Here is a 14,187-nt window from a genome sequence, read left to right as displayed (position 1 = left end):
CATTTAAACTACTTGGAGTATTTTTGTTTTGCACAAAAATAAAAATGATTCACGATTCACAGCCATTTATTAATTATAAGGTAGGTTAAAATATTTTGCGTTACGTACATAGATTTCTTCAAATAACTATTGTGTTTTAAGTTTCTGTCATTTTCCTCAAGAACACAATGTATGAAGAAAGTGGTCTTCATACAAAAAGCCTTCAATTTCTATGAACATTTTTAGTTACGTATGAATATTAAGGATTGAAGTATTCAACTTACGACAAATACTAAATTAAGATTTTTGTCTATCTAGACAAAAATATTTATTTATGGTTTGGGAGAAAATATATGGTTTCCAAGATGTTTTGAGCACATATAGTATCACAATATTTTCATGTCCATAATTTTGTACATTTTAAAAGCTTCGTCATGTTGATAGTATTTTGGCCAACAACTTTTTGCAATTCATGAAAGTTAACCGTACAGTACAGTTTATACACTGTATTTTTCTTGGAAACTGTAGTTCATAGGTACAGTGGATTTCGAACAAATATATAAACAGTTTATCTAGATTGTAATATACGAGATTTAGTAAACTGTATTTCTAAAAGCTGATAAGGAAAGGCCAATAGTTCCTAGGAAATATGTGTAAGTAACGTTTCCGGAACTGCAAGTAATATAAAAATAATTTTCATTTCCGATTGAGTCAATTATTTACAGTTTCATTGTTACAGTTTTAACATCATTCATTGTGATTACCATATTTATTGTAACAATAAACTTGAACTCATACTTTGTACCACAGGGAGCACGACAACCTTAAAAAGAGGATTTTCTTCAGTTATGTACACTATAATTTGAAACATGAATGAACACGTAAATTATAACATTGCTATACGTAGAACGGAGAGTAAATTCAAATTATTCTACAACAGATGTTCTTAGAATGTTGACATAAACCAGAATTTGATATTAATTTTACTTTATAATATACTTGCTGCTTATTTATGGCAATACGATAGAGGTTTTAAAATTGATAATTGGTTCTTAATGAAAACTCACCTTTGTTATGAAACTAATTGAAAGAACGAATAATGAGTTAAGTATTAACATGTTATAAACCGTTACAGTAACCTGAAGACCAATAGACAATAATTTCAACTTTATGATTTTACAAATGTTATACAATGTATCTATTAACTGATAGAACTATTAAATCTTGAGGCTTATTCTTGATCTGGAGATACCTTAATTGTTATTTACAAAAATAAATACTCAATAGTAGAATAATAAGGGAAGTGTTTACGTTCGACCAGAATTATTTTCACGAAAATCGACTAAGAATTTAATTTAAATACTTACTTGAGTGTTTTACTTACTTTTAAATATTCAATCTTGCCATTATCCTCAAACATATTTTAAGACATTTCACTAATGATATATTATTCAATAATAATTTACCATAAAATAAACTAACCTTATTTATTAGTTTATAAACGGACAGGAAAGTATATCAGTTACCAGCACTTATAACGGAATACTGAGATAAGCTGCACAGATATTTAAGGTAACGAAACATATAGATTAGAATTTAGACTAAACATAAAATAAATAAATGTTTATGCACTAAAATTGGGAAATATTGCGACTCATAATGGTGACTATAGTATATTAAGCAGTAATGTTGCAGAAAATTTCCTAAATACAATTATAATTAATTATAAGTGAACGATGTGGCAAATCATGAGCTTGAAAAATCCAATGCGTAATATATTCAGACAATGTCTCATCAAACGGTTCTAATTATTTATTGAGTGTTCTTACCTTTTTCTTTTAAGTCTATAATAAAAATTCATTTCTACAATTACATTCAAGTTTCCAACAGCAGTCATCATCATACCACTTTCACGCAAATAGCATTACTTTAATATAAGTTGTGTGTACTTCAATCCTTGTACAGGTCATTTGATTTAATTAGAATGATGAAATAAGACACATTGATATTTATTTCTTCCCAATGGTATGTGTTGAAAAGAAGACACATAGATATTTACTTCTTCCCAATTTTATGTATTGAAAAGAGGACACCGGATATTTATTTTATTCCCACTAGAAATAATAATAGTGCAATACATGAGACCGTAATCGAAAACTATTATTAGGAAGACCTAGGTGCAGATGAGAAGACAATATTAAGATGAATCTCGCAGAACTAGGAATACAAAGAAGCTGGATCCAGTTGGCTAAGAACAGAAGTTAATGGAGAGTTTTTGTGAACAGGGCATTGAACCTCCGGGTTTCATAGGCCATACACAGAGAGAGAAATGAGAACTTGGTTCAATGTATTTAGGATGCTTAGCCTTCATATTTTTTTTTATAAGAATCTATCCAATTAACACATGATATAACTTTTGAAATGTAATATACACATTAAATAACAAATAAGATTTTTACTAACCTTTGTCTTTGCAATCTATTAGTCAACTTTAAAATTTTTGGATCAACATGATTTTAAATAAAATGCAGGTAATTTATACTTGAAGCTAATAAAATGGAATGTTTCGTGTGTCTATCTTCAAATATAACAATTGCAAGAAATGGAGCATCAGAGCAATGATTTAAAAGTGGCTACATAACGAAAATATCTGAAAACGTAAATATTACGGATCGTAAAAATACACGGTATGTATATTTCCACTTCAGCATATTATTAATAAAATCATGGCTTTAATTTTTTGTTACTCATTATTTCTCGCAATGCACTAACAATCTTTCCATTTTACAAGCAAAACAATAAAAGAACGTTTTTATGTGCTGTGATTATTCCGTCATTCAGTTCATACCTTTGAACGGCAACGTCAAATATGAAGATATATAAAATTAATACTGCCTTCCTCTCCATTTCAATAATTCACCAAAGTAACATTTTTTTTTAAAGATGATGTTTTCGTAATACTTTCTAACTACTGAAGGCATGCGATATATTTCATCTTTAATGTACTATGATCTATTATCCCAGTTTCAAATTTTTCTGGTCAACAATGGATGGAAGGAGATTTCCATTGGAAGTTGCAACTATCTCGTAAATAACAACCATAAACAATTATTTCGTATCAGATCGCAATGACATTAATTATAACTGTGTGCTTTTATTCTGTATAAAATGCTATATCAAATTTTAATTATTGTACTACTCTAATAAATGAAGAATGCTAGTGAACGATTAATATTTCACTAGTAATTCAAAAGTAAGTTGTTTAATAGGATAATACTGTGAAGAAATTAGAAAATAACTAAAAGCCAACAACTTCATATTATACTTTATACCAATTTATATAACAATCCTTCTGGTCCAATAGAAACACTTTCCTTATAGTATAAAAAACTTTTAGTATCTTATTAAGGAATTATGATTCTTACATAAAAATCTGATAATTGTCCTTCTAGGAAACACCGTAATTTATTGCGACTTTAATTTTTCTAAAATTAAAATGTCAATTCCGATGTACTATCAGTAAATATTCGGTAAAGCTTGCATGTATGACTTTGGGTATTTTCTTTAGGACTGTTAAAATTCTGTCATTTTGCACATTGTTATTGAATGAAAACACTTTTTAGGAGAGATTAAACTATAATAATATGTCAAATACGGCATATTATAAGGTTGATAATTTTGTAAAATCCATCAGTTTTCCAAGAGTAATATGCCTATTCTCAAAAAAAAAAAAAAAAAAAAAAAAAAAAGTTAAATTAAGTACTGACCAGTAATTGAAATTTCCCTTCTTTTCTCAATTCTTATTCTGAAGATGATTCAAATCGATTATAGTAGCTTTTGAAAGCATAAATTAGAATTTTATATATAAAAATATTTCCTATAAGCACTACAACAAAATTTCAAATTGGGGTTTGGATCCATTGTAGATAGTTAATTGATGTGAAGCATCACGAGACGTAAACTCAGTAAATATCAACTATGCTTGGTCAAGAGCAAAGCTGCAAAAGAGGAAAACAGAGTAATATATTTTATTAGCATATTTTTCACGATCTTGTGCTTAGCAGTATCAACTATTGTATTAAAAATGTAACATATGTTCTTACCTCTCTACCAGCTAACGTTTCTCCTCCCAACAGTCTAGAGTCATGATAGACAAAAGTCTGGAAGCCCCTTTGACTAGAAATATCACAGTTCTTCTGAATTTGGAATGTAGCGTAAGGGTAAATGTCATCACCATATTCTGAAACACGAAACTAATGCGATGACAGAAGGAGCTACTTTCGAATTAAATAACGATTAAACTAATTTCAATGCATGTTTAGAGAGCTTTTAAGGTACTGTGATCTACATTTCTTTCATGTGTATCGACCAGTACATTTGTTCCAGAAATCAATGTTAGCTTTGTACAGTAATGCACACATTTTATTACAATAATGAGTTATATAACTTTCCGGTATCCTATTTTTTTTTTTTCAAATACCAGGATGTAATGAATTGAAATCAAGCACCAACTTATTTTCAATCACTTTAATAAAATATACAGAGAATTAACACATTATTACGTAAAGAACCGTCTTAACAATGCTGAACATGGAAACAATTTCTTATCAGTGAAAAGTTTTTCTGCACAGGTACATATATCATCAGAAATAAAATAATTAAGAAAAAACCGTAAGAACGTGGTTGACTTCTCAATATAACAACAACAGGTAACTCAAATAAAATAAAACAAACAAGAGTGAAAGGTGAACAATAAAATAAAACATAGTGCAGGCATTTACATGGAGTTCATTAAAATTCTTTCAAAAGTAATTTGTGTGTTACTTTAGCTTAAATGTTTAAATAGTCCAGGGAAGAGAGATCATTTTATTTAGTACGTTATTCATGCTATTTAATGTCCAAAATAATTAGTACAAGAACTTTGAGATTTTAATGAAATAACATCCTTGTACCTCAGTTGCGAATAAGTTGGGATTTTTGAGAAATGCAACTTCTAAAGGGGGAAAAGGGAATCTTGAAAGCTTTGTTGCTCTTCTTCAGATCCCCGAAATTGTTAGGCGTAGAACTCCGGAATTTTGTATAAAGATTTCGTATGTATCCTAGACTGACAATATGATGGATGTTTACGACATGTGACCCCTGAGAAGGAAACGGGGGTGAGTTTTAAGTAACTCCAATGAAATCGAACTTGCATCAATAATTATTTTGAAACTACAAAATATTAGTTATATTCTTCAAATGTTTTTTTATAAACCTTATTCTTCCCGCTGAAAAATGAACATTCTGGTAGTTATTTTACAATTTGAACTAGAGGTGAAGTTTATTATAGACCATACAAGATTGCTTCTAAACCAAAATATTTTCATCATTTACCAAATTCTATTTGATGAATAATTTGTATTTTTGAACTTTTAGCCCTATAATTTTGCCCCTGATTTGATATCTTTTGATCTTAAGGACAGTATATATATATATATATATATATATATATATATATATATATATATATATATATATATATATCGTATGTGATCTTCAGAACTCATTCTTCTGGACAAAACTCGGCATGTAGGCAAACCTTGACTTGCTTAGTAAGTATATGCAATACTGTTTTTATACAAATCTTTGGTCCCTGAGTTATTAGCCATCAAATTCAAGGTTGAAACCTAGTGAAATTTTCGAAAAAAAAAAAAAAAAAAAAAAACAATTGATATTGTGAACAAGGACAAGCGGAAAACTTACGGAACAGACCTGTTAAATTTTCAATAAAATGCAGTGTGTACTTATAACAATGAAGGGCAATGAAGGGTAAATTTTTCCTCCAATTGAGAAACTAATCACTAGTTATTAAAGTAACAATGATAAGTGAAGAGAGAGAAAAAATCTGTACACTGCACACAAACTATTGTTTAACCCCATACTCAAGTTGAAATAATAGCGATACAGAATATATTATCTACAGCTTCCAGCTAGAGAGTTTTACATGTAGATTAATTTTTGCATCTGTGGCAACCAGACAAAAAAAAATAAATCTTTGAGTTTTACATCCCACGATTATGCCGGTTGGACTAAAGGAGACGGTGATGATGAGTAATGAATGAAATGGTTGAATGAAGAAAGTGGGAGGAAACGGGAGAACCCCGAGGAAACCCCCACACACGGTGTTTGTCCACCACAAAGTTCACTTGGCGGGGGCTGGGATCGAACCCGGGACCCCAAGCAGCAGAGGTGAACGCTATACCATTTTTTTTTTCTTTAAAAAACTTCCTGACTTATTTTCTACTGCAACCACTTTTCAGGACTACTAGGCACGACATGGACACGAACACAGAAACATCGAGGACAGTTAAAATTCCAACCTTGCTACTACAGAGGGACTCGAACCCCAATGGGCTTCACCTCACAATCATCAGCCTAACGCCTCAAACCGCTCGGCTACAGCCACCGGCAACCATTGATCCACTGCGGCCCCATTTGTGGCAACCAGAAAATGGTTACCAGACAATACATGGTTATTATTCGAAGTTGAAGCTGTGTCAGGTATAACACTATCCATTACGACTCTAGAACTTATTCGATGATTAAAAGACCTTTATGACCAGAGTAACAAATTAATTTTTAAAATTGAACTAAAGTGTTACAGTTTCAACAGCTCACCGTTGTTTTCCTCAGACACTCAATGAATCTCTGAGGAATACAACGTCTGAGGAAGGCTACGTGAAGTTGTGGAAACTGTTTCACATTAATTGTTTTAAGAAATAAATGAATTACTCTGGTCAAAAATGTTTGTCAGGTAAGTTATTTCCTGCATTTAAAATTTGTTTAATACAACAAAATTTGTAAAACAGCACAACCACAGGAATACCGAATTTGAACAAAGGAGTCGGTTTGCACAAGCTCCACCAAGGGGAGCGGGTGATTTTATGAATCTGTATGTTTTCTTATTTCTCTTTTTTTAAAAAAAAAGAACTGTTTAAAAAGCTATATTATCAGAGATGTGTATAGAATTATTATAGCATTGTTTGAACAAAGAGAAGAAAGCAAGTCTTTTTAAGGAGAGGTGGGTGACTAGGATTTTTTGAATAAGGCTGCACATCTGAAGTTGAGTAATTCTAGTGTGTTGTACGCTCAACGAATACAGACCTAGTAATATTGTTTCCAAAATGTTAGACATAACTTTAAATTTGTAAACAAAATTAAATGATTTTCGTATATATTATAGATTATTCGTTCAAAGCATTCTAAATTGTAGATATAATGCCTCTAACAGGGCAGCAGCAAAAACGATGAACTTGATGAAGTAGTTCATCAATTTTCAAGTGAAAAGAAAATAATAATTAGTTTCTAAATTTTAAATAATTAAACTCTCAATTAATAAATGTATCGTAGCTTCCAAGAACAAATTCTTCTTTTGTTTGAGCATGTTTATGTATACATTCGTAGGAGATTGGCTACAGTGAATTTCGTTCTTGACAGCAATGTGTATGCAACAGGAGCAGGGTATCCAAAAAAAAAAAAAAAAAAAAAAAAAAAAACACTCGAGTTAGTTTTACGACTGTGTAAAATAATACTGCTAAAATAATTAAATAAATAAAAAATAGTTTTGCCCAAAATCTTCATTTCATTTCCTGGCCATGGTAAAAAAAAAGAGAAAAATTATTTTTTTTTCTTCAAAATTTCCGAATTTTTATGACCCTTTACAACACTAGCTTTGTAGGTCTTTGGCTCCGGACTTACTTTTCGTCGAAGTTAAGGTTTGGACTTAGTCTAATAAATCCCAAAGTTCAAACCCAAATTTGATGGACAATAACGTAAGAACTAAAAGTCTGCACACCATAATACGACCATGTCAATTTTGTTCAAAATCGAATGAGTTCTGTTCATCGAGTTTTAGTTAAATTTCTTTTTTCCACTGAGTTCAAACCCAATTTTGATAGCCAATGACTTGGAAATCGAAGGTTTGCATTATATAGTATTTCACATTAAACTGGTATGTGCACTACGCTCGTAAAGGTGTAACAACCTTACTAAATTTGCCCAAGATCATCATCGTAAATATTCTGCCATTATTATAGGTCACTTACACAAACTGAAAAGCTTCCATGCATTACGGTCTTCAGCTGACCACTTCGCCTTGACGTAGGAATTTTGTTTTAAGTTTCATCCATCATCTGGAGCCTCTTTCGCCCCCTTCTTTTTTTTTCCTTCTTGCGTACCCTGTAGCATGTACCTCATGACACAGTTTTTTACCAGTCAATGTTCCAACTACTTTCTCTTTCTCTTTCTACTTATATCTATTTTTATATATCAAACAATCAATCTATCTATCTATCTATCTATATGAAGGTGATTACGTTTGTGACTTAACAATTCTTAAACTACACAACCGATCTCGATCAAATTTTCAGCATAGATGAGGTTCGGGGGTGGAATGGTTTATATCTTTTGACTTGGAAGGTGCAACTTAGGGGAGTGGGTAGGGGGAGATATTTTAAAATGATCGAAAATGACCGATATTAGTGCCGAATCCATAGTTTTCGGAGTCGGTGAGATGAATAGTGACACTTCCGATGCCATTTAAATCGAAATTCAGCCCTGCAACTTCGGGGAGTGGGAGGTGATATATATATATATATATATGATGAAAATGACCAATATTAGTGCCGAATCAGTAGTTTTCAAGATCGTTGAGACAAATAGTGACATTTCCGATGCCATTTAAATTCAAATTCAGCCTTGTCCAAAACGAAACGTATTCTCTCCGTGCGAAGAACGGGTTTTCTGATAGTATATATGGTCCGATTGGGATCATATTTAGTATTAGTGTAGAACTTGACCTGTTACATAAGCGTATGAAGTATTATGTTGTGATGGCTTAAAGTTCCCAAATTATGGGCGGACGAACTTTGCGTCACATTTTCAAAAACAAAAACCCGTGCACGAAAGTCATCCAATTGAGATAAACTTGTGATAGTCTTCTACTGTAAAAGTGTGAAATATTATGTTCAGTTGGTTTTTATTTTCCGAGTTACGGGTAGTAAAATTCAGCGTCATATTTTCAGAAAGAAAAACCCACACATGTAAATGATGTGATCGGGTTTAAATTTACCATAATGGTAGACCATGACCTAACTATAAGCGTATAAAATAGTATGTTGTGCAGACTTGAGGTTCCCGAGTTATGGGCGGTTAAATTTTGCCTTAATTTTTCGAAAGCAAAAAACAATACAAGGAACTCATCCGATTAAGTTCAAATTCGACATGGCTTTAGATCTTGATCTGCAATATAAGCATAAAAAATATTATATTGTGTAGGCTTTTGACTTACGAGTTATGGGCAGTAAAATTTTGCTTCATGCATTCCAATACAAAAACGAATACACCGAACTCATCCGTTCGGAATAAAAGTTGGAATTGTGGTGGACCTTGATGTGTTTAGTAGCGTAGGAAATATTACGTTGTACAGGTTTTAGGCTTCCAAGTTATGCACAATCGAATTTATAAATCGTTGGATACAGCGAAAACATAATAAAGTTTACTGCAGTTTTAACAGCAATTATAGGTCAGTCATGGACAGAAAAAAAAAAGAACTCTAATGAAGGATAATTTTTGTTACGACTATGTGTATTTCACTGGAAAATAATAAAAATATATGATAAAAATTCCATATGAACACGAAAAATACACTATAATTTTATTTTACTTGTTTTATTTGGGGATTGGTAATTTAGTTTATCTTAATGTTGTAGTTCTAGTCTTATACGTGTTAGTAGTTCTGAGGTAATTTCATGAAGGGACAAGATAATTTTCTTTTGAAAAAAGAAGTGGAAAATATATTTTATGGTGTTCAACAATTATTATTTCATTAAGGAAAGCGAATAAACTACCAGATAAATAAGTAAACTAATAAGTAGAAATAAGGAAAAAATAATAAAAAAAAATAAAATCTAGAAGTCGTTGTCGTTACAGTCTACAAAGGTCGGCAAGAAGACATATTTAGTTGTGTGATATGTGTTAGCTCATTCGTTTGCATCACCGTTATAATTAGTTTTCTATAGCAGAGTTTGCTTGCCCTTAATCCATGTAACTCTCTAATTGCTTCAAAATGCTAGCTTAATAACAAAAGTTCTATCCTCAAAGGAACAGAACAGAGAACATGTACATTGGAGGTATACGAGCTAATCATTCGGGCATATAGAAACACTGGTTTAAAAATGGTTCGTTTAAATCATTCTAAAAAATTCAAGATAATAAATAAATTACTATGATTAGATTTTAAGGAATTTTAAGATTTATGCAACTTTATACTCACCAGACACTCGGTCTATAACATCGACTGGGGGTTGAGGTGAAGCTGGTTTCTGGAGGGATGAATAATACTGATGTTGACATTGGTGTGTGTTCTGCTTATTTTCCAAACTTGGATTTGAATGTGCATCTTCTGCTCGAATTGGCGACGTATTGTTTTCTGCAAATATCGAGAAATAAAATTTAGTGCCCAATACCATTCACACAATTATATTTGTTATGGAATATATGGTAAACTTGTGATGGTCTATACTTGTACTGATGGTTTTAACTTTGGTATATGGTAAACTACTCATGGTTTTTTAACTTTGTTTACTGGTGGTCTATACTTTTATCCAGTTTTTACAACTATTGTATTCCAGTAAAGTGAAGCTTATAAAGGATTACTCTTACAGATGTTATAAAGTACATTGATCAGATATGGAAGAAACTAGTTCTGGAGGTATTTTACAACTACAAATATTAAAGATAAAAGCTAGGAAACGAGGTAATCATAATACATTAGTGATTACAATTAAACGAAAGAAAGAATTCTTTTTCGATTATAAAATGAACTAGAAAATATTTTGAAGAACTATTTTCTAGAGATTAACAGTAGACTTACCTGTGGAAATCAAACTAATATTTTAATAGAACATCACACAGATTATTATTATTATTATTATTATTATTATTATTATTATTATTATTATTATTATTATTATTATTACAAACGGAAGAATTAAGTATTACAAAATATATATACACATTATTTAATACCATAATAAGAAAAAAATTAGAATATTTAAGTTCAATAAATATGGTAAGGAATTTCAACAATCATTTTAATTATTTGAAATTCAGATTCCAGAAAATGCCTTACACTTTTAAGCTTTCGAATCCCATTGGAACCTTATCCACAGACGATGAAAATAGGAAAAAAAAAAAAAAAAAAACGAAGGTAATAAAGACATGAAGAAAATAGAATGGATCGGACTCACCAAGGTAGACCAGTGCAAGAAAACATTATGTTAATTGCTGTCGGTCACATATCAAATGGTAATGCACCTGTGAAATGGTGGTCTCAAATTATATGTTCTTTTGATCGAACAGGAAAGATTGCCAACTCATGTTTATGTTTTAGTTACTATGCCAATATAACATATGCTTTAAAATTATCACTCATTCCTTGCTTAACCAACACTTATCTATATTTAATTATGTGTTTTTTTTAGAACACAAATCAATTTTCTAATAATCTTTCTAATTTGTTCTTGGCTTCAAATAAAACTCTTGAGTCTACGATAGTATTATATTCTGTTTTTTTTAAATCTTTCAAAAGACCTGAAACTGGGTGTTATGGTTTGGTATCTCTGAGATGTTCTTTGACCCTTTACTTTAAATTTCTTTTCGCCATGCCCATATAATCCTAGAGGTAACTGCATTTTATTTGGTAGGCCTTTCATTTTTCGTTGGGATCGGTATAATATCTTCTATTTTAAGTAAAATTTTTTCAATGTTTCGGGAGCTTTAATGCTGTGCGCAAGCCATACTCAGTAAAAATCATATTCAAAGCAATTGTCAATCTGGAGGGTAAAAGTGGTCTAGCCATTTTTTTCTGCAATCTCGTTTTAGATAAAAAAAAAAAAAAAAAAAAAGGTTGGACTATCCATATTGACGTGTGGCCAGTAGCAATCAACAAAGTGCTTTCTTTCTTTTAACTGCTTCATTCAGGTGAATTTATTCCTTTTTATTTCCTTGGTGTTTTTATTATTTCTTCTTCTAATTTTCCCCTTCGTGGAGTTTCAAGTAAGGAATTATAATTTCAAGGAATTTAACATTTCAAGTAAGTAAACTAAAACATTGAAGTGTTATCTGATCAGTTTTTTTTATTGTCAATGCTATCCAAATAACATAAAATAAAACAAAATAAAACAAAACAAAATAAAATAAAATAAAATAAAATAAAATAAAATAAAATAAAACCCTCACAATATCTCTTCTATACAAGCTGTAAATGCAACATATATAGAATTGTATACGTTTGAGTTAATTTCCGTAGTGTAATACAACAGAAGAGAAATACAAGATATCCACTCGCTACTTTTCGGCATTTTTAATAGCTTTAGCAGTAATGACGGTATTGTAACAAAATTTGAAGAGGATTTATCTTAGTATGCGAGAAAGAAAACGGAAGAAATGGTGCTGGTGGAGCATCATCTTGAGCTGAGTCAGACGGAAGAAATGGTTCTACTATACTTTGATTCCTTATCGTTTGTTTAAGATTACACGATGTATCCACTCTACTTTCACATTTTGCAAATGAATTGAAGGATGATGAATTTTCTATTGAATATTTCCAGCAGAAGTTGACGCCATGACACATTTTATGCCAGCAAGGTTAAAATTAAGTCCTTTTTCGAAACGAAAATGAAATTAAATCTTTCAGTTTTACGTCCTACGGTTATGCCGGCTAGACTAAAGGAGGCGGTGATGATGAGAAGTGAAGGAAATGGTGGAATGGAGAAAGTTCGAGAAAACGGGAGAACTCCGAGAAAACCCATGCACATGGTGTTTGTCCATCACAAAGTTCACTTGGAGCGAGCTGGGATCGAACCAGGGACTCCATGCACCAGAGATGAAAGCTCTCCCACTGAGCAACCGCGGCCCCGTAAGTCTTTCTTCGAGAGCATTTATTTGAAAAAGAGTTCGGGCTCTATGATTGTCAAAGTTAACGTGCACAATTACTTTTTATGACGATACTTAAAAGATCGTGTTTGTCAAAACAACCCACTATTGATCGCTACTTTGAAATCAACATTTTCAAAGGATTTCGAGCAATTCGTGGGAATATGCTGCCAGAAAGAAAGTAAGTTAAAAAAAAAAAAAAAAAAAAAAGCGTGTTCTGTCTGTCTGAGTGCTAATTATGGTCATTTCTTTATATTTTGTGGCATCATTTTCTTTCCCATACACTTACTCTAGTACAAATTTCGTTACGTTATCTGTGTTACTTTCGAATTATTGACAAAATGACGGGCAAAGTAGCGAGTTGTGTACCGTACAGCACAGCACAAAACTGTACAGAAAATTATGGGTGTATTTTTCAATAGTCAAATATTTCTACAATTATTAAATTTTAATATTCAAAAGAAATATCATGGGACAACGATTACCCAAAATGAACAATACAATCAGAATTCTACTGCAATAAGATTATTTAAGAAATATATCATTAATAAAATGATAAAATAATTAATAAAATAGATATCACATTGAGTAGTATAATCAGTTGTCATTATAATGTGTTGTACTCATTTTAAGAGTTACGAGTTTAATTTCTTTTCCATCTCTTTGCAATTTAAAGTTACGAGTTGTATTTATTTCCGCGTGTTTACGGTTTCTGTTATTGTATTGCTTTATTTTTTTATTAATGTTATTATTACGAGATATATTTAATTGTAAATTTCATACACTTATTTACTTCGCTGTGCCCAGTTCAAGCTGCGGCTCTTGTATTGAAGCTACACTTTGAAGAGTTGAGATTTATATATATTGTACAGCCAGTTTGTACAACGACTATATGACTCTGTTTCCTTCTGTCCTTACCTTTTAGTTTTCTTTTTCTTTTTTTTTAATTCTTACTTAAATGTTTGCCTTTTTTTCTTTGATTATGTCTCATCAATTACAGTTTACTTTGTATTGAATTTTTCTTAAATTTTTCCTCCAATTTTCCTGTTTTCCTTTTCTTTTTACTCTAAAACTAAAAACTTCATTGTTACTATCCCAAACAAATTGTCAGCTATTCCATTTCACATATTTTTTTTCTAATTGTCATATCAATTCACTGGCTCTCATCTACACTTATCTTTAAATTACCTAAGTATTATGTTTTTCATAGTGTTGTTTTCATGCTTGTATTTC

The 14,187-nt window shown here is 31.0% G+C and overlaps 1 protein-coding gene across 1 annotated transcript in view; it reads right to left on the bottom strand.

Annotated features, from left to right (window-relative positions):
- Nucleotides 1–14,187, bottom strand: part of LOC145687511 (cell adhesion molecule Dscam1-like) — a 1,370,399-nt gene that overhangs the window by 101,144 nt on the left and 1,255,068 nt on the right. Inside the window, exons 24-25 of the mRNA XM_081760977.1 lie at nucleotides 10,292–10,447; nucleotides 4,083–4,219 (exon numbers count right to left, since the gene is read on the bottom strand). Of these exons, the coding sequence (XP_081617103.1) occupies nucleotides 4,083–4,219; nucleotides 10,292–10,447 (293 nt within the window). The remainder of the gene's footprint in view (nucleotides 1–4,082; nucleotides 4,220–10,291; nucleotides 10,448–14,187) is intronic.

This window comes from Thermobia domestica, chromosome 6 (assembly GCF_964235325.1).
Source record: "Thermobia domestica chromosome 6, izTheDome1.hap1.1, whole genome shotgun sequence".
Classification (NCBI taxonomy): Eukaryota; Metazoa; Arthropoda; class Insecta; order Zygentoma; family Lepismatidae; genus Thermobia; species Thermobia domestica.
Note: the sequence above shows the minus strand (reverse complement) of the source record. Positions and strands in the feature narration are given on the sequence as shown.